Source organism: Stomoxys calcitrans, chromosome 4 (genome assembly GCF_963082655.1).
Source record: "Stomoxys calcitrans chromosome 4, idStoCalc2.1, whole genome shotgun sequence".
In the NCBI taxonomy this organism is placed as follows: domain Eukaryota; kingdom Metazoa; phylum Arthropoda; class Insecta; order Diptera; family Muscidae; genus Stomoxys; species Stomoxys calcitrans.
This window is the reverse complement of record NC_081555.1, coordinates 6,154,358-6,175,934: the sequence shown is the minus strand read 5'-3', so window position 1 is coordinate 6,175,934 and position 21,577 is coordinate 6,154,358. Positions and strand designations below refer to the sequence as shown.

Below are 21,577 nucleotides of genomic sequence, written 5' to 3'. Positions count from 1 at the left end.
TGTTGTTCTAACTGTACCTTTTACTATTACCCCACCCAATACTCAAAGAAGAGTGTTAACTTTTACTTTTTTGTTAACACTTGTTGGCCTAATACCAAAATGATTCAATCTGATGTAAATATGGAGCAACTCCACATTTGCCACAACTAATTCTTTTTGATGGAGTGCACCGTGGAGCAGAGGTTAGCATGTCCACCTATGACGACGAACGCTTGCGTTCAATTCCCGGCTTGAACACAGGTAAACATTTTAGGCGGTGGTTATCCCCTTTCAAAATGCTGCTACATTTGTAAGGTATCCACCCATGTTAAAACTTTTCTGACAAGTAGTTTCACTAAACGGCCCCCCGTTCGTACTCGGAGAACAAGGAGACCCCATACCATTGGGCTTTAACTTGAATAGACTGCCCTAATTGATATGTGAGAAGTTTGCTCCTGCTCCTTAATGGAATGTTCATGGGCAAATTTTTATTTATTTCTTATTAATGTAGTTCGGTTGCTTCTTTTTGAGAGAAAAATATTTCGCAAAATTTAAGGAGCTCATTTGACAGGTACATGAAAAAGACATCAGAAAGATATCTCGAAAATAAGTGTCAGAAATTGAAGAAAAATGTACAGAAGATCAACTCGAAAATCAATGTTAAGTTCGGCTAGTTGAACAAATGTTCTGTCATAAATGATTAATAAAGTCAGTTGAGATTGCCAACGGACAAAAATCTGCCTACGTTTGGATATAGCTCCCATAAGAACTGCATTTTTCAAAATTCTTTCTATCTATTTCGAATTTAAATCACTAACTGATTTCTATTTTACATCACATAAAAGCCTCAATTTCTTTTTTTTTTTTGGAAAATCTTTGTTTTTATACTGTCAACCATTGAATGGAGGTATGCCAATTTTGACATTCCATTCGTAGGTCTTCGAAATGTTGTTCAAACGCGCTACAGAGCATATATACATTCAAGAGTGATTTAGCAATGTCCGTCCGTCTGTCTCGAATGCTACGCAAAATCCGTTCTTATTATGGTCCAAATCAGTCCATAACTTAATATAACTCACATGTAGAGCCGTGTTCTAAATAATAGGAGTGCTTCAACTTCAAATTTTCACAAGACAAATTTGTTGCTATATCAACATCTATTTAGATCAAGGATATGTAAGAAGTAAAATTTCAAATATAAGCTTATTATAAATATTATATATTTGATGCCATTGATTGTTTTCTCGTTTGGTTTTTGAATTGCCCTATTCAAAAAAAAAAAAAAAAAAACAGCAGTATCAACTAATTGTTATAAAATTAAATAAAAATTTAAATAAAAGAAGTGAAGTAAATTTTAAATAACAATCTCTATAATAGTAAGACTTAGAAAGCACTGTTCCACAGAAAGGCGAAAATAAGCCCAAAACTACGAAAAGTAATCAAAATACTATGAAAAATATAGAGATAAATCTAAGAAATGGTAGGATGCTCTGATCAAACGGTTGCCAAAGCCTCATTATATAAAAAATGGCCGAAATATTCGGACTCAAACGTAAAACATCAACTTTTGATTACCGTCGATTTTATGATATAGCAAAGGCAATCTCACTGCGTTATCAAAAAAAGATTCAAGGAGGACTTAGGTTATGTTAGAGATAAATCTAAGAAATGGTAGGATGCTCTGATCAAACGGTTGCCAATGCCTCATTATATAAAAAATGGCCGAAATATTCGGACTCAAACGTAAAACATCAACTTTTGATTACCGTCGATTTTATGATATAGCAAAGGCAATCCCACTGCGTTATCAAAAAAAGATTCAAAGAGAACTTAGGTTATGTTAGGCTAGGTTTAAGTGGCAGTCTGCCATCAGACTCACTTAGACGTTTTCGTCCATTGTGATACCACACGAACAGAAGAAGGAAGATGCTGATCCAGGGGGACTTAATCTGACTGAAATTGGTCTCATTATTCGCATACGTTTTTTTTTCAGAAAATAACTTATACGCAAAACAGTCCAAGGTGGAACATATTGTGGACCGACAAGTGTACAATTATATTATTTGGTGGTACAGGGTCTAGACAGACGTCTGCCGATCTGCGAAATATATAATATAAATCACAATTTACAAAAAAAGAAAAGGGAAAAGTATTGATTCGTTGGAGCTTTTTGTACTACGGTATAGGTTCAATAATGAAATATAAGATATCATGGATATGTTACGACTTTGGAACAAGTTGTGTTTCATTATGCTCTCTGAAATATGCTTCTGAAATTGGTACTCTAAAAAGACAATGACCAAAAGCATATTAGTAAATTGACAAGTGGTGGTTTGAAATGAATGGGGTTCAAGTTCAGCTGTGATCTGCTCAGTCTCCTGTTGCCAATGCCATTGGACATTTATAGGGAGACATTGAACATATGTTGCAGAGAACCGAATGCCAAATGCGGAAGAGGTATGGAACGCAGCGCGAATTGCCAGGATCTTATTGAGACTCTATGCATCATAGAAGTGCCAAAGACATCAAATAACAGATTATTAATCTAGGCACAGAAATAAATTAAGTTTTTATAAATTAATTTTCAACTTTTCTGTCATTTGCTTAGAAGTACTGGCTTGTGTATTCATACTCCTTTTAATTCCTAATTTTAGGAGGAAAATTATTCAATGGAATATTTTAAAATATTGTTATACAATTAAGGGAAATGATTAATAATTCATCTTACCTATAAATATTCTAATAAAATAAATTATATTAGCTGATAGCCTTTGTAGCTAATGCAAAATTTTTTTTCTATATCGCTTAGCTTATATTAACTATAAGTCTAATAAATACATGAAAGGATAAATAAAAAAGAAATTATTAAAAAAAGAATTGATTTTTCGAGGAGCACACTCATATTATTTTGAACACAACTGTAAACCGATTTCCCGGCTTAACTTCCTAAGCCTTTAGAGCGTTCGCATCCCTTTTTCCAACATCAATTTTTAACCTATGGCAATATTTCAATCTTCAAAAATCATTTTATGTCTTTGGCAAAAATCATTTAATGTCTTTGATAATAAGTCGTAAATTTAAATATCTTAAAAGTTCGAATAGTGGACATCTTCAAATTTAGTTTAAGACATTTTCCAAGTTTAAAGTAAGTAAGGATTCTAATTAAGCGAAGTTTCGTGAATGTATGGACAACTATCTTAACAATGACATGATCATATTACTTTCCAGGATTGGATTCCATAGCCTAACGTCAAAATTCACGAATCTCAAAAATAATTTTTGCCCGTAAGACTACTCGCTGAGTATTGCAATGACTATGTAACCTTCATATACTACATACAGCTTTCGTTTATTCATTTATTTCAGATGTTGGACCTTTCAGTACACTTTAAACATATTTTCTAATTAAGACCAATGGGTACCATTTATTACATCAAAGAATTCTGCTTAATTCAAAGTCGGGTTTTTTCACTAAGACTTTAAATATGACAATTTCATCAAAAGTGTTTGGTTTCTTTTGCTGTTTATGTCAATCAACTTATCTGCTTGTTCGGATACCGCATGTTTTATTACTCTAAATAGATACGATTATGTTTATGGTGAATTAGATGGTAAAATCTAAGAGAGAGTCTCTATGATTTCTGAATTTGATGGATCTCTAATAAGCGAATGAGTAATGACAACATGATTAATGAAACAACTTCTTCTGAGTTATAATTGAATATTAAAATTATGAAAACGATAAGTAAAATGTCCAATGGTGATAAGGAATAAGAATTAAAAAACATGACATTAAGAAAAATATATAAAAATTGCACATTAAAGAAAATATAGGGGATTTTTAGAGTCTTAGAAATGCAACAATAGAAACCATACAGTTCTTTTTTTCTCAATAAATACTTCCAAAAACTATCATGAAATTTAAAAAACAAATATAAATAAATTATTTAAAACAAATTAAAAGTTCAACAAATAAAGACAATTAACAAGCGGGTCATAAGTAGAAGAATAAGAAAAACAAAAAAACGTTTGCTTTGTTTCAACTTCGTATTTTTCGTTTTAGAAATATTTTACATTGTTGTAACATCAACCTAAGTTTCTTTGATTTAAGAGAATAGTTTTGCATTATTTAGTTGGATAGAGCTTTGTTTTAAAGACATTATTTAGATTGGTTGTGAACTAATTTTGAGATTTTTTTTGTTTGTTGCGTACGTATATATGATAAGATTGGTTATTTTTGAGATAGGAAAAAAGTTGATTTTGTTGTTGATTTAGTTTAAAAAAAAGTAGGTGGTGGTGGTGTTTAACAATCAAAGTCCAAAAAGTAAGAAAAAGGAAACGCATAAACATAAAACTGTATTTAAAAAAGTTTTAATTTGTAAAACGTATTTTTTAGGTTTTTGTTTTTTTGTATTTGTTTTTAAAGGATTAATAAAAAATAGGGATCATTACTCAGTGATTGCCTCTTTGAAGTTTGAACTCCAGCGCCAGTTAAACTACGCATTACAAAAACAAACAGAAAAAGCAAAGAAAGAGAGACGTTTCGGTTTATTTTAAGGTCAGTAATAAAACGCAATGTTGCAGCAACATTTTAAGCTTGTTTGTATAGTTGTTTTTGGTTTGGTTGGGTAGTAATGAGAGATAGAGTCAAAGAGATGTAGCAAATTGTAGCAGTAGTTGGTGTTATAAGAATGAGAAAATCTTTGTAAGACAGTTAGAGTTGAGAAAGAGAAACAGAGTGTAGACAGTAGAGAGAGAAAGAGAGAGAGAAGGGATACACTTTGATTGGTTGTTATTTGTTTCACTGATTGATTGATTGTTTATTTTATTTGCAATATCGTTTTGACAATTTGATGATTAAAAGATAAACCCAAGGGAATAAAATAACTATTTAAAGTCCCTCCCATGTATTGCCTTTGGTCTACCCTCACCTTCAGAAGTGCAAATTAATGCAGAATAATGACTTATAACTTTTTGAATACATATCACATTTGACAGATTTCGGAGCAACTCCATATTCCCATTATTTTTCATAAATACAATGTCTTGAAGCAGAAAACGGCTTTGCATATAAATAAAAAGGAACATCAGTTTAGTGCAACCTATTGTTCAATCTATGTAACTCTGGTAAATCAATTGGTACTTAACATATCTGAGTTCACCGCACTTGTAAAATGTCAGGCTTCTTACCGGATTCGAGATAATGAAATTAAACGCAACACCATATTTATGTGGAATATTGCTTTTCATATATATAGTCAGTACGATTATGAAATGTTCTTCAATTATAAATACAAATCTATGAATATAAGAACGTATTAAAAATGTTCTAAAACTATTCCCATTTGGAAAAACCAAAAAGGAGTCATGGCACATGGAATACATTGACCTTTGGTAATACAATATACTAAAAATTGTCATGAGTGCGTAAAGCCATTATTACCGGACATAATCCTACCTTAAGGAAATTATTAGCTTAATTTTTGTATCGCAATATGGCAGCATGGATGCGAGAGGTTTGATCCCCCCGAGAACGAGGAACGGGGCTACGGCACTGCCTTAGCTACAAAGGGCGGACACTCTAATGGCGGACACTCAAGAGTGTCTGAAGTGTGGTTTTCATCATCACTGCGATGGTACTGTTACATACATACAAACTTTGAAGCAGATAAGCGTTAGACAATTGGATGTCCAGATGCAACTATGGAAGGCAAGACAGTTCTCCGACTTACTAAAATGGTTAATGGGAAAGAAATGCTATAAAAACTTCACTGTGGTGTTAATAAAATGGAGAAACGCAGTCATTGTTCTTCATCTACGAGGATGATGTAGAACTCACTTTATTTCGTTATTGCCGCTGGCACAACAGACAGAATGTTAGTGGAGGAGATATGAGAAACAAGAGAACAGAGTGAAATTTGTCTAGGAAACACTTAGCGAGAGGTGACATGCGCAACGGATTTTACCACCTTGTACCTTCGCTAAAGGGAACTATATACGGGTGCGTCAAAATTGGATGGGACACCGGAGCAGGAGTCTTCATTGAGCTCCAAGCAATTAGCGAATTATATAGGCTTCTGAAAAGTTGTAACATCTTTCAGGCATAAGGTTTCGAGATATTGAAAGATTCAAGAGACGACTTCGAAGCAAGAGCGTTTGACCAATTGGACTTGCACGATATATATAGGCAGTCAAAAGCAGCTTAAGGCTCTTTGCTGGGCCCCGGTCAAGCTAGGCGTGGCGGGAAATAAGGCAGCTCACGGGTTAGCCACTACTGAAAAGTGTTAACCACTTTGTGCACATTTTGCTTTAGATAAAGTACTATTTTTCTTGTCGTCTGCTTTTGTAGTACGATATTCGTACGAAGACAACGTGGTTGATTTGGCAAAAGCATGGGTAAAAACACACACGCCTAGTTTTTTTATATTAAAAAAACAATTTGTGTGATCAGTTCATCTATTGAAAATGACAGCGATACGTTTTCATATATAGCGAGCAATTTCTCATATGTCACTGTAGCGGCGATGAATTCGCCTTCCAAGTACTAAATGGTGGTTGTTTTTCAAAATTATCTACTCAACAGCAACTTGTCCATTTTACTCTATCTTCAGTATCTCGCTCTTCAGTGTCTCGTTCTTCAGTAGTCTTGAAATACAACATCATGTGGGTTCAGCAAAAAAAGGTAACCAACGAATGGTTTTGTGCAGGCCTTTAATACAGAATCAGTGAATATTTCCCTTTGCGAGAACTTTCGTAGGACAGATGAAAGCTTTCTACGACGACTGCATAAACAAAAAGTTATAGGTTGTTGGGTGACCAAGGCCTTGGGATTTTGTTTACGGAAGAGCACGGCACCTATCTTAGAAGAATTTCGACATGACCACGGGCTACTAGTGGGGGTCTCACTGGTCATTTACATAACAGGCCTTTGGCGTCGCGCTGGTCACAGGTATAGGCGGATTTTTGCAGGGGTTGAGGAAGACATTCAACTTTTGTACCATTGTCGTGCAATTGCGCTAGATGGCACAAGGTTATGGATGAATAATTTGTTGTGTATCTGGATTTTCCTCAGGCACAAAGCCCAATCGTCAATCTGGCTAACTGCAGGGCCTAAAATGGCTGACTGGCCTTTTTTTAGCACCACCGTATGAGCTTCATGACGCAGTTAGTCAAATGTATCAAAATACAACGATTGCTTTGACTAGTAAGTCAGAATGAATGCAGAAACTACAACGAAGAAATCATTTGAAGTTAAATACTGTTGTAAATTTAAAAGCAGAGGACCAAAAGTCCGATTTGAAGTGGTGAAAGAAGTCTCGAAACAGTGTCCGAAATCGGAGAAAGAGCGCAGAAGATCGAGACGCTTGGAAACCTATTCTGAATTCGGTTAGTGAAACATGTGTTCCGGCACAGCCCATTAAAGTGAAGTAAGTTTTGCACGCCCATCAAAGTGAAGTAAGTTTACCCTTATTCCTTAATGAAATGTTCATTGGTAAATATGCAAGGTTTTCACGTGACTTTTTTCTAGGGCGAACTCAATGGGTCTACAGTCCCGCAGTGAAGCAACAAGCAAACGAAGCTGACTCGTGTTCTTCCACGTAACCTAACTTGGACCCAAACAGTAGGACTTTGTCATGAATGATTGAACCAAAGGGGGTAATAAGATCATATATTTCCTTCTCAGTATTATAATGAACAGCATTTGTATGACTCTAGGCCGAAAGATCTTATTCAACTGGCAAATAAGTAAGATGTCTTCATTACAATTATGAATAGCCTCTATGTTGCATATTTATAGGGAATTATTTAAATAAAAATAATGGCGGAACCAACTTCTTCTTTGTCATGATATCAACAACATATTCTTACTAGCTTGCTTGACTTATTGGTAAGTGATGCGATGCTCAATGAATTCAGCAGTCAAAGCTGCACTAAGACCGCTTTTGAAAGAAAAGGTAGATTGTAGCATCAACCTGCAATATTACCTTATCTATCTTAAGACTTCGAATACCCGTATTAGGTATGACTCCTATATATACACCTCATATAAACCAGTCGAATTTTAACACACTTGGGAAAATGTTGATCCATTATAGCAGAAGTGCTTCATAAAAGGTTGTTTGATTGGCTTTCTTTTAATATTGATTAGAGTTTCTTAAGATTTAGCCCAAATTCTGCTATAATTACCCCTAACGGCTACAGTCTTATACGCTTCGTCTTATCCATACATAACTCCTACAACATCGTAGGGTGAGGGTATAATCACAACTCAATTCAAAAAAGGAATTTCTGCTACCCCCTGCATTGAATGCAATATTTAATTGTAGTACTAGTAGTTGTTGTTGTTCTTGTTTGGTGATGTCTTTGAATGATTAAAAAAAATTGCACCGATTCTGTTCATTGATTTTTAGCATAAATTGTGGTGGTGGTCTTTAATTTAGTTTTGGGTTTTCGTGCTCTAATAGTTTTATGTATTTTCTTGTTATTGTTGTTATTGTTTTTAAGTCTGGTATTAATTTTTTTCTGTTTTCAGTTCATCGCCAAACTAGGTGAAGAATCGGTGAAGCGTTTCTTTGAAACTCGTATAATTAACCTAAAAAACAAAATCACCAATGCCATTTTTATTTTGTAAATGCTAAAGATTTGTTTTCAATAATTTCTAGCGAATGATGGGAAATTGAAAATTCAAATGTTAAAAAGAGAAGAAAACCAAACAAGAAGAACCAAAGGGGGGAAACAACATGATGGGAAAAATGTTCAGCCAATTGCAACATAAATATAATCAACTAAAGATAAAATCCAAATTCAAATTTAAATTCAAATCCAAATTCAACTTCAACACTCAACGCAAGAATTACAAGAAGTAGTAGAGAAAGAGAATGATAACAATTTGGTTGTAAACAAATTCAAATTTAAAACTCAATTTCAAATACAATTTCAAATTTCATAAAAATTTTGAAACTTTAGGTTAAGAGGATATATATATGTACACATATATCTATAAAATGTATTTAATTTTTTTTTTGTAGTAGTTTTTATAAAAAAAAATAATTAAGAAATATCTTTTTATGTTTTGTGATTCAGAATGTTTCTTTGTTTTTTTAAGGCAGGGGTCTAGGGGGGTTTGACAGGGAAAGACAGTAGGATTGATTTGATTGATTGATTAACCTCAATAATTGTAATCTTCTACTTCCAACTCAAAGAACACAAGAGAAGAAGTAGTCAAGAGGTGGGAAAAGGGGGGATTTAAGAATATTCAAAATCATAAAGGCATAACGAGTTTTAAGATTAACCAACGCAAAAGTGTTTCAACTTCATAGTATAGTAGTCGTTAGGTATTAATTCGAGATATGGTTCAACTAATCTTTCAACTATGTTTATTTTAAAGGTACGTATAGGTATATGCAAAAAAAATCAAAGGTTTTAAAACTATTGTATGACATGTTGTTGTTGTAGTTATTTGGTATTGTATTGGTTTTTGTTCAGCATTTTCTTCATTATCATTTTTTGCTTTTTTTCATTTTGTTTCAAAGCCACTAAAGTGAAGTGCTTTTTGTGGTGGGGAGGGAGTGTGAAATTTGGGGAAATGGGCCAGGGTAACTTAGGCCACACACACATACACACGAATTTAAGAGAATAGAAAAGGACTTACCTTATCGGCCACAGAAACATCAGTTGAACGAGGAGGATCTTCGTTGATTTGGGGTTCAGTGGGTGGTAAACGTTGTTCCTGGACGCTGGCCAATCTGTCAGAGGGGAAAAATAAAAATCAATATTGCAAAAAACTTCAAGCAGAAGGGATTCTATAACAAAGAGAGCTTTTTTATTTGTTAATTAGAAAAAAAAATCGTAAGGTTTCGATTTTCTAAACGTTGATACCTTAAAATTTGCTCTGATGAAGCACATTTGAAACCCCGAACATATCGCATCAGTCTATAATCCAAATAGTTATACTTAATCAATTAAGACATTTTGCCCTTCAAAGCTTTATACCTTGAATGTGGGAGTAAGGCAAAGCTAACTGAGTATCATAAATTAAATACCGGATAACAATCATTAATACTAATATCACATGATTCTCTTATTCAACTTTGCAAATGTTTCACTAATAAATAATAATAAGTACTTCATAGTTCAATAAAAGTTAGAATAAAGATTAGTTTTTAGTCTCTCAGCAAAAAAAAAACTCATCTCTATTCAACAACTTGGTAATTTCGATGTTTTGTGATAATAACATATATTTAACAGCTTCTTAATTTGTTAATCTTCAAATCATTAATCACTGTAAGTTTTAAAGTTTCTATAAAAATAGACATTCATTAAATTGATATAGTCGTTTTAATGCCTTAATCTGACTTCTTTGGCATTTTTATTTGCGTTCTTATAATTCAAATATTGCTTAGTTGCAAAAGTGAAGCATCATATTTCAGTATAAGTGTAAAACCAGACATAAAAGGTCATAAATAAACAGTCAGCCAATAATCCAATAATGAATGATTGAACATAAATACCATTGGCCTTTAGAAAATTAAAAACCATGTCCATACGGTAATAGCCAATAGTATGTTGGTAGATTGGTGTAAGATTGTTAGGTTTAGAGCCCAACGAAATGACATAGGGTCAGTGAAAAAATAAGCGAAATATTAAAGACTGGCAACGAACACAATGAACTTTGTTATCTTAAAGTGCTAATAAGTAGACATGGGATTCTACCGGGTTAATTCCCAATGCGTGGGTATTTATTGGGTATTTACCCAATAAATACCGTTTTTGGGTATTAATTTGTGTATTTATAAATATTCAGATATTTTGGCAACTGCAAATATTTTGTACTATATTTAGATATATCTATCAAATAGACCGACCGCCCGATCAGGGTATTAAGGCCATGAAAGATCCATATATTACCCGATTTCGATTAAATTTGGCACAGAGAGTTCTGGAAGACCCCTACCTGTTCCTGTTAAATGTGGCCAAATCGGACGATATTTGGATATAGCTCCCATATAGACAGATCTCTCGATATAGAGTATTGAGCCCATAAGAGGAGCATTTTTCATCGGTTTTTGATGAAATATTGCTCACTGAGTTTTGGTAGACCTCCACACATATTTGTTGAATGTTGTCTTGATGGACCATTTTTAGACATAGCTGCCATAAAAATCAAACTTCCCATATAGAGTTTGAGCCCCTAAAATTTGCATCCGATTTCGATGAAATTTGGCATAGTAAGTTTTGGTAGACATTCAAATGTTTGTCCAAGGAACCATAGGTCTAAAATTAAAATCGAACTTTTGTTTGTTTTTGACAAAATTCAGTTTTAAATTCAGTCTAAAATTAATCAAACTTAAGATTTGATGTTAAAAACCGGAAGCTTGATTTTGATATTAGACCGATGGTTGCAAATACAAATTTTGCCCATGAACATTCCACTAAGGAACAGGGGGAAACTTCTCACATATCGATGAGTGCAGTCCGATTCAAGTTTAAGCTCAATGATAAGGGACCTCATTTTTATAGCCGAGTCCGAACGGCGTGACGCAATGCGACACCTCTTTGGAGGAAGTTTTTCATAGCATAGTACCTCACAAATGTTGCCAGCATTAGGAGGGGAAAACCATCGCTGAATATTGTTTCTGTTGGTCTCGTCAGGATTCGAACCCAGGCGTTCAGCGTCATAGGCAAACATGTTGAACTCTGTGCTACATTGGACTCCATGGTTAAAAATTCTTAGAATTTCTCATAGATTACGATTTGGATAACCGCTAAAAATTGACCAAGCCTAATGAGCATACTATACACCTAAGCTGGCAATCGCTCTGTTATCGACGTCGGGTTAGGCTTAGTAAGGTTTGAGTGGCAGATTTTTTTTTCTAAACAGACTTGCTTAGATTATTTTAGCCCATTGTGAAACCACAGAAGTGACAGACTAGGTGATCGAATCGAATCCACAACCCTTGTACTGATAATTCAAGTACGCTACCAACTCGACTACTATAGCGAGTTTATTGCGTGGGCGCTAAGTCATGAGAAGAAGGTTAGGTTAGGTTGAACAGAGGGTTTGATATTAAAAAGCCCTATGCCACTAGAGACATGCACTAAAGCCAGTAGTCGACTTGTTAGGCGCTCTAAATCCTCAAAAGTAACCTTAAAAATAAATATCAGTCAAGAATTACGTGTTACTAAAAAATCCCTAAATATTCTCCATTCCACAGCTCTATATCGGTTCAAGTCTGGTATTGTGTTCCCAACTTAGTATCGGTGTCTGTTATGTATGAAATGACATAGGAAAAGCTGCAACGTATTATCATCTTCCTCTCAATCCCATGGCAGCTGGTGGTACGTACCGGATTGACCCGATGGAATCATTCATCGGCATGGGCTGCCGTCTCAGTGTTCAACAGACTGCTACAACAACAACAACATCATCTTCCTCTGTCATGAAAATTTAACCTAAAAATTTATTTAATGAGCTTCGTGCTACTAACATAGTCAACAATCGTATGGCCTTAATTTGGTAAAAGTCTCAGCATTTAAGCAGAAGAAATGCCGCCTGCCTCCACTCGATATATCTGGTTGTTGTTGTTTTTGTAGTACTGAGTTTTACACTGAGTTGGTAGCCCTTGCCGATGAAGGGTCAATCCGGTACGTACAACCGATGGAATGGGATTGCCACTGCTGCACTTGCAGCTACTCCGTATACGGAACATTCCACTATACGCTGCGTATACGGATCAGTATCCGCTCCTTGTACGGAGCATTTCGATCGCCGTTTAAACTTGATGGCCATTGGTTATTGAAAGGTGTTAATAACTCGCCTTGTCATACAGAGTATAATAGCCGCACAATATTTAAGCAGGAGCCGGTGCCGCCCAGGAGTCTCACTGAGACTATTCACTCGTTATTTCTGATTTTTCGCGACTCCATATACGGAACATTTCACTATCCGCTCCGTATACGGAGCATTCCACTATCCACTTCGTATACGGAGCAACTCACTATAGCTTTCAGCTGAGCTTCTTGTGCTGACGATAAACCACACTTAAATGGGCGCTCAGAGTTCCAAACCTTGTGGTGCTCATAGCAAGCCTTTACTGCGCTAGATTTGGCTCCAACTCCGTACTGGGGATTCTCCACATTGCCTTAGCCAAGAAAACACTTTTAGTTTCCTGTACCATCCGGATTTCAAATAGGATTTAACCTCAGTGAGTTGGAAGTTCGAATGTTTCCTCTGAGAGCAGCTTAGAAGAAATTGTTTAAATAAAATTTCGCAATTATCCTTAAGCTTAAAAATCTTTGTCTCTTCATTCGATGGTCAATGCTTCCCTTCTAGTGGCAGACCATGATGGTAGTTAGTGATGCATTTTGACAGATTTTTAGATTTCTCCGCTAAATTTCGCTTGTTCCTGTGGCCCGCATGCGGCTACATAATTCACAACCGGACGGTCAATCGCTTTATAGGTTGTCAATATGGTTTCTTTGTCCATTTCCCAAGTGTTGTCAACCAAAGATTTTAGGATCCAATTTTAGTTACTTGCATTATGTCAGCATGGGCTGACCGCTAGAAGAAGTTATCAAGGATTGTCGAGAATTGGTCTAATAACGATACTGTGGAATCAGAAAACTATATTCGTGAGCAGACCCAATTTTGATGGCGGTTATATCTGTGCAACTTGTCAATATGCTCCAGAGCAATACACTTCTAGCTAAGTTTCCTACCCATCGTTACTCTCAAGTATTTGCCCTTTTAGGATGTCGACATCATTTTGTTGAGAAAATGTGATTCCTCCAAACGACCAACACTTATCATTCTCGAAAACAGAAAGCTTTCAATATTCTCTGGATAAATATCCAGACATCTAGGTTGTTGTTGTTGTAGTAGCAGTGTGTGGTACACTGAGGCGGCAGCCCTTGCCGATGAAGGAATTCATCGGGTCAATCCGGTACATACAACCGGCTGTCATGGGATTGCAGACAGACATCTAGGTCTAACCCAGTTGTGTGCCACCTTCAAGACCATTTCGGTCTTTCTGCATAGTTGATTGGGATTTATGGCCCTTAGAAGTTCTATAACGTAGTCTGCATAAAAATTTCTTTCTAGGATCCATCATAGTATTTGTGATGATTATCCATAGAACAACATTTTCTTATAGAAAGGAAACATTGACAAAAACGACATAGCAAAAAGAGTTTGAAACAGTTTTGACAAATCTTTTTTGAAAGCAATCTTTAAAACTTTCTTTAACCAAAAAATGTTGACTAAGTTCCTTGCAGCAGAGGCACTCAGGGATAAAACCGTAAAATCAATAAAAAAAAATTATTTTCCTAGTGATTTTTTTAACTCATGAAATGTAAATGTGTTAATGTTGTTTCCCTTATTCGAGATTTTCAGCTAAGCGATGTTCGGTTAAGTGAAAAACATTTTCAGTTAAGCGATAAGACTTAGGTAAACGCGAGTTTCCCTTCACCGTATTCAGAAAAAGTACGAGAAATTGTTTGATTCTTTAACTCCTGAAATGTAAATGTGTTAACGTCATTTCTCTTATTCGAGATTTTCAGCTAAGCGATGTTTGGATAAGTGAAATTCACTTTCAGTTAAGCGATAAGACTTAGGTAAACGCGATTTTTTCCTTCACCGTATTCAGAACAAGTCCTAGAAATTGTTTGAAGACTAAAACTTTTGCAATTCCAGATAGTTACTCATGAAAATAACATTCCATTTAAGCGATTTTAGCTTTACAGTGAAGCAGAATCTCATTAGAGTGAATAAAAACACTCAAATATTCTTTACAGTTATGCATTTTCGATTGTGTTTACTAATGACATGAATTACCTCTTTAATGTCACCAAAGTGCCCGTTAGCTTTTTGCATCTTCTCAAAGCCGACTCCAAACGATCGGGTTCTTCTTTTAGGAACTTTTCTTCTCTAACCACTTTTTCCATTTCACTTGAAAGAATACAGCGCAGACCATTGGACAAAGCGGGAAATTTCATTTTTAATTCGGCCACGGTTTTGCTAAAACAATAGAAAAAGGTTTATGAAAATTATTATGTTCGTCACTGCCTCTCCAACTCACCTAGCTCTGCTTAAAACCAATGCCATATCTTCCACAGCTGTCATATTCACTCTAGTTCTGCGATTAATCACTTCTCCTCTCAGACTTTCTACTGATGACTCTAAATCACTTAGATCTTTCTCCAAACGTATCACTTCCTGTTTATACAACTCTTCTTCACGTGAAATTCTTGTAGCATCCTGATCCTGATGGCCCCATATACTGCCACTACTGGCCAACAGAGTTGCTCTTATGCGCATAAAAGTGCTCTTTATATCCTCACGCACTGCTACAGCCTGTGCCTGGGAGAGGCGTCGTAAAGTCCTCACTTCTGTACGTAAATCTTTGGCCTTCTTCTGTAGACCTCTTAAATGATTGTAGACTTCAGGGGCTAAAGCAATATCAGCTCTATAGTTGTTATGAGCCGTTTGGGCTAATACCATGGGTTTGGGAGGTGGTGGCGGTTTAAGGCGATCACGTTCTGTAAGGTTTTAAAAAAAGCGACATGTTAATAAAAATCTATACGTTGTATTATAGGTTTAGACAACTACATTTGGTGTAGAGAGGCGTGTTGTTTTCGATATTAACCTTGGCTCTTACCTTGTGAGGAGGTTCTTGGCAAAGTGGAGGATTTAATGGCTGGTTTTGTGGGCTTGGTATCAGCTTAACGTAAATATATAGTTATTCGTTTGTTTATATAAACAAAAGTTATTCATTATTAATTTCTTGAATCCTTTAAAATACTACACAACTATATCCTTATAAACTGAGCATGCACTAGTCTACAGCTTTAATTCTAAGGGGAGGTTCTTTGAGAAGCAAATGCTTGAATAGATAGCAGATTAATTGATATTATTTATGTCTCAAAAGCTTTGAATGGGCCTAAATTCAAAGAATTTTTGCAAATTCATAAAGTAAGGGGAGCATGCAATCTAGTTACAAGTTCACGCTATTATTGTTGAAAGAATAGTCTTGATGGGAATAATTTGTATGAAAATATCACAATTTTTCCAATGTTTGTTACAGATAAGAGTATTTGATCGCTAGAACTTAGCCTTTGGAGAACCCTTTAAAAATTACTGATATTTAAAAAAACTGGCGCCCAACGTGGGTTACATTATACAGTTCTACAAAACTATAGGTTAAACTTTTTGTGTTAATTAGTATTACGAAGAAGAATGTTCAGTCTCCCTTGAGTCTAAGAAAGACGATGGATTTAAGGTTGAATACTTTTTCATCGACTACTACAACTCAAACGAATAAACAATTAGGACTTTTTAAATTGATACGATATACTCGCCCATAGACGATTATAGTTATTTTAACATTAAGATTGTGGAGGAAACTGGCGCCCAACGTGGGATCATTTACGGAGTTTTAATGATAGATGATCTGATGGATGGTAGGTCCCTTCAGCTTAAACCCTAGGCAGCTGGTTTCTTCATGCCTAGCCAATACTTAGTTAATAGAAAAGTGGATTGTAGGACATCTAGTTCGTTTGATTTGATATTTTCATTGCGAGACTCACAATTTATTAGAGATACTTTATCTAGGCAAAAATTGCGGAGATACCTTGAAATAGTTTCTTAAGATAAGAAAAAGTAAAAAAGGATAGTCTGGTTCCATAAAAATCCCTTAAAATGAAGAAAATTTTACTTCCATTTTTAATTTTTCACTAATTCACAATAATAGCGTAAACTTGAATTGACTCTTAAAATTATTTAAATTTATAAGAATCAAAAAAACGTTTATCACAAATTACCGGCATGTTGAGGACTGTGTGATTTTGGAATGCCCTGTATGTCATCACTAAACGAAACGCTTTTTTCAAATGATACTGATTTGCCTAGAAAATTGAATTGGAATTGAAATGTTAAACTCGAACCAAAGTCAAAGTTCCAAATTTAAACATATTAATATCACTTTTCCCTTGCAAAAAACATAACTTACCACAAGCATTTTTGCCCAACTTTGGTGCTTTTTCACGCACATATTGATCGTCACCAGAGCCGTTTACTAAAAACGTGAAATTTTAAGCATTTGTAGGGTGTTGTTAAGATAATCAAATTTTCAAGGTGATACAAATTAATGGCAATGTGTTTGTGAGGCTGAGAGAGTGTAGGCAAATACGCTTGAAAAATTGTGTATGGTACTAACAATAAAGGCCAATTTTGTGTGCCATGTAATTAAATTAAATTAAACCAAAAATCAAGAAAAGTAATTGCAAAGGTGAAATTACCACAATGTGGTGGATGAAAAGAAATGAAATGAAAAATTAAAAAAATAATTGCCTTTAGATGTTCACTGTCATGTGAATGTGTTGCATATGCTTGGCATTATGTTTAAAAAGCAATGGAAAAATACAAAGTACGCCACGTTTAAACTGACAATTAAACAGACGGCAGAAACTTGGCATAAATTGTGAAATGTTGGTGAGTGCTAACAATGGAGCCTCATCATCAAAGTAAAACATCCATTATCAGCGAGTGGAAACATCAAAGTGATTGTGATTGAACGAACATACCATGACATTGTGTGGGTACTACCAAATAGTTGGGATCCAATGTTGGCACTGGTATGGGGGCTATTTGTGGATTTTGATTTACCAAAGCCTTCTGCACCAAGCCGGTTAAATTAGCCAATTGACGTTCCATGTGTTCTACACGAAAACGATGCAAGTCTTCCGGTCTGAAATGAGAAATGAAAGCAAAGAAGAATTTCAGCAATAGCACACTACATAACATAAATAAGAATTTGAGCAATAGCACACTACTCGCAAAAAAAAATAAAATGATTGAGAAATTTTTACGACAAACAAAATGTTTTTATCTAGAAGTTTTGCTTTTGTTGTAACCGTGTAACGTTTCGCTCCAACATATCAAACGCTGACCGTAAAGGTAGTATTATTGAACGAAACTGTAAAACCAAAAACTCTTTAATTGCAAAAGTGCTTCGATAGCTACAAACCATTATTCGTGTACTGGACCAATAATTATTCTCTTGTGTTTCTCCTACTAGAGAGAAAGGGTGAGTATTTGAGCGTATAGACCAGTGGTTGGCAAAAATACTCATTCTATTGCACACTATTTTGGACGTACACAAGAAAATAATCTCAAGATATTGAGAAACTTTGCACGGATTCTATTTTTGTCCATAAGCAGGTTAAGTTCGAAGATGGGATATATCGGACTATATTTAAGTCCCATTTTGGCCCATAAAAGCCACATTAATTATCCGATTTTGCTGAAAATTGGGACAGTGAGTTGATCTAGGCTCTTCGACATTTTTCTGCAACTTGGCCCAAATCGGTCCAGATTTGGATATAGCTGTCATATAGACCGATCTCTCGATTTAAGGTTTGGGGCCATAAAAGGTTCATTTATTGTCCAATTTCGCAGAAATTCGGGACACTGAGTTGAGTTAGGCTCTTCGAGATTTTTCTGCAACTTGGCCCAAATCGGTCCAGATTTGGATATAGCTGTCATATAGACCGATCTCTCGATACAAAGTCTTGGGCCCATACAAGGCGCATTTATTGTCCGATGTCGCCGAAAATTGTGACAGTGTGTTAAGACCTTCGACATTCTTCTTCAATTTGGCCCAGATCGGTCCAGATTTTGATATAGCTGTCATATAGACCGATCTCTCGACTTAAGGTTTGGGGCCTAAACAGGCGCATTTATTGTCCAATGTCGCCGAAATTTGGGACAGTGAGTTAAGATAAGCCCCTCGTAGTACTTCTTCAATATGGCACAAATCGGTCCAGATTTGGATATAGCTGCCATATAGACCGATATAATAAAATTATAAATAATATGAACACTTTCTTATATCTAGGAAACAAAATTTCAAAAATATAAGAATTTTTTCATGAAGATCATATTCTTATATTTTTTTCATAGAAAATGTTCAAAATATTTGTGATTTTTCCAGAAGATTGCAAAACTTTTTATAATTTTTATGAATAAAAGTTATGAAACTCCATGATTACATTTAAGAAGAAAAGTTCTTTTTGTGTAGTCATTAAGCTCGATCAACCTCTTTGAGGTAAATAACGCAAAGTTACTAAAATCAGAAAGAAAAATTTACACTTATTTTTGAAGTAAAAAGAGATTCATTAAGCAAAGTGAAGGGTTAGGTCCGTTGTTATTTCGAAATCTTGCTTCATAGCCTTGATATCCACAACAAAATCCTTTGATAATAAAAAAAATTTTAAATTTTTTTGTAATCTTGTTTTTCTGTGCAAGAAGTTTTTATTGGAACCTTTGCATTTAGTTTTATAACTTATTTATACTTAATTTTTTTTTTAATCCAGCTAAGAATTTTACAGTCCGACCTGTTTGATATGAAGTTTCAATCGAAATTATCAGATTATTTTTTTTATTTTTAAAATATTTTTCCCTGTGTGCTACAAATTATAATTTATTTTACCATCAAATTTGCACCATATCAATTAAAAGCGTACTGGTATTTCTTTCAGTTAGTATTTTCCTTTAGTCATGCTCTGTTTAAATACTTGCTACCAATTTGCCAACACCATACAATTGTTGTCTTTTATATTTTAGATTCATTGGTGGTGACAAAGTCTAAATTTTCCTTTTGTTACAGTTGTCTATTAAACCTAAGAGTGAAAACAACTTGTAAGCTCTGCTTTCAATGGAAATGGATTCTTGTAATAGTAGGGCTTTAATTAACAAAAATAAATTAAAGTGAATTGAAAAAATCGCATTTTTCATTTAGTCTACGACACCTTCTTGTTTGGTAACTGTTTGGAGGATTTAAGTGTAACCGAGTTGCTGGTTTTGCAGAAATCTCTGGATAAAGTCGCCCTGATAACAGACCCCAAGGAAAATCGTTATTTGCCTCCGGAAGACCTGAAATGTGCGGAAGTGGAAGCAAAATGTGAGAAACCATCATCCTTGGCCTTGGTGGCTGAAGAGAGGTAAACTAAATGGATACATTTTTAAAGCACAATTTTTATTATTAGATTAATTACTTAATTCATATATTTTTTAATTTTGCATTTTATTTTTTTTTTATTTCGTTTAATTCTATTTTGATTTTATATTGTTTTATTTTATTTTAGTTTTTTATTTTATTTTACTTTTTTATTTTGTATTTTATTTATTTGTTGTTTAATATAATCTAATTTATATTTCATATAATTGTTGTCCATCTTACTTCAAATTATTTTTTTGTCTCATTTTATTGTTTTTCTTGTTTTTAGGGGCTATTCCTCCTCACATCACGAACCCTGGTATGCGGAAGAGAAGCCTTCTAAACTTCAGACGTTGTTTCAAATCAGTGTTACTGCTCTGTCCTTTCTCTCATTCGGAGGATACTTATTGTGTCTCATAGTGCAATCGATTAAGAGTAAAGGTAAGATATATTCCAAACAAAACTAAGTTCATACGTTTAAAGAAATTCGTTAGAAGAAACAGAAAAAATGTTTGCTGTAACCGAAGAAAGTCTGTTAAGATACAGCAGAACATTTTTGTTTAAAAAGCAAACATTTTCTACTGTTTTCAAATGATAAAAAGTAAAAAAAGCTCAAAAATGTTACAAATATTTCAACAACTTTTTATATTCAATCTTATCTTTCAATTTTGAAAGCATATTACGTAAAATATTTTCCAATATTCTAATTTTGAACAAATTTAAATAACAGAAAACAAAATAACTACACTATAATAACTACGTTTTTAAACAAAAAAAAAATTAATGCCTAAAATTGGCAATTTTTTTATTAATACATAGTAAATACCTCATTAGTTTTTTAGAAGTTCATTCAAAAGTTTAAAATATTTAATTTTATATCAACAGACAGTGTTTCTTGATATCAGCAGACTTATTTTTCTGGGTATAAGGGTAATATCAGTAAATTTTTGCTTTAAAAACGATATCTCCTCAATAGTTTATTTTTGAAACATGAGAATTTATAACTAGAAAAGCATTAATTGTTAACCGTAAAATATATCAAATTGGGGCTCCTATGGCGACAATATTTATAGATCTATGTGTACTGAACTTTCAGACAAATGGGTTGTAGTTACCGGATTGACCCGTTGAAGATCATCATCGGCAATGGCTGCCTCAGTGTAAAACACTGTTACAATAACAACAAGAAATTAAGGGTTCTAAGGGTTAAAACAAATTTTTATACCAGCTGGCCCGGTGGACTCTCTTACAACCTAAAGCATTTTCCTGAAATCAAATATTTAATCAAATAATATTGACATGAAACTCGTATTCTACTCCCAAATATCTATAGTTTGAGTTCCATATGGTCCCAATTGGTCTCCATGTCCGCCTTGGACCTTACCCCTTAAATTAATACATGTTTCGTATTTAATTCCAAAATACCTCTACTTAGAGCCACATATTGCATTTTTCAACGACGCACTTTTCATTTTAGGGAGCGTGAGTCCCCCTTCCAATTTAAAACCAGTAAGGAAAGGCAAAAGTCGGGCGGCGCCGACTTTATAATACGCTACACCTACCCTATAAATACATAAGTGGGACTTTATCTAATTCTGAACCAA

At 34.5% G+C, this 21,577-nt stretch overlaps 1 protein-coding gene across 6 annotated transcripts in view; it reads right to left on the bottom strand.

Moving 5' to 3' along the window:
• Positions 1–21,577, bottom strand: part of LOC106082865 (coiled-coil domain-containing protein CG32809) — a 61,898-nt gene that overhangs the window by 5,838 nt on the left and 34,483 nt on the right. For 3 of the 6 annotated variants that reach the window (XM_013245605.2, XM_013245627.2, XM_013245621.2), the window contains 7 exons: positions 17,560–17,723; positions 16,986–17,051; positions 16,798–16,881; positions 15,624–15,698; positions 15,057–15,516; positions 14,813–14,995; positions 9,632–9,725 (listed from right to left, as the gene is read on the bottom strand). In XM_013245605.2, coding sequence (XP_013101059.1) covers positions 9,632–9,725; positions 14,813–14,995; positions 15,057–15,516; positions 15,624–15,698; positions 16,798–16,881; positions 16,986–17,051; positions 17,560–17,723 — 1,126 coding nt within the window. Of the gene's footprint in view, positions 1–4,431; positions 4,476–9,631; positions 9,726–14,812; positions 14,996–15,056; positions 15,517–15,623; positions 15,699–16,797; positions 16,882–16,985; positions 17,052–17,559; positions 17,724–21,577 lie in introns of all 6 variants that reach the window. The other 3 variants (XM_013245613.2, XM_013245637.2, XM_013245645.2) reach the window with 2 other exon arrangements.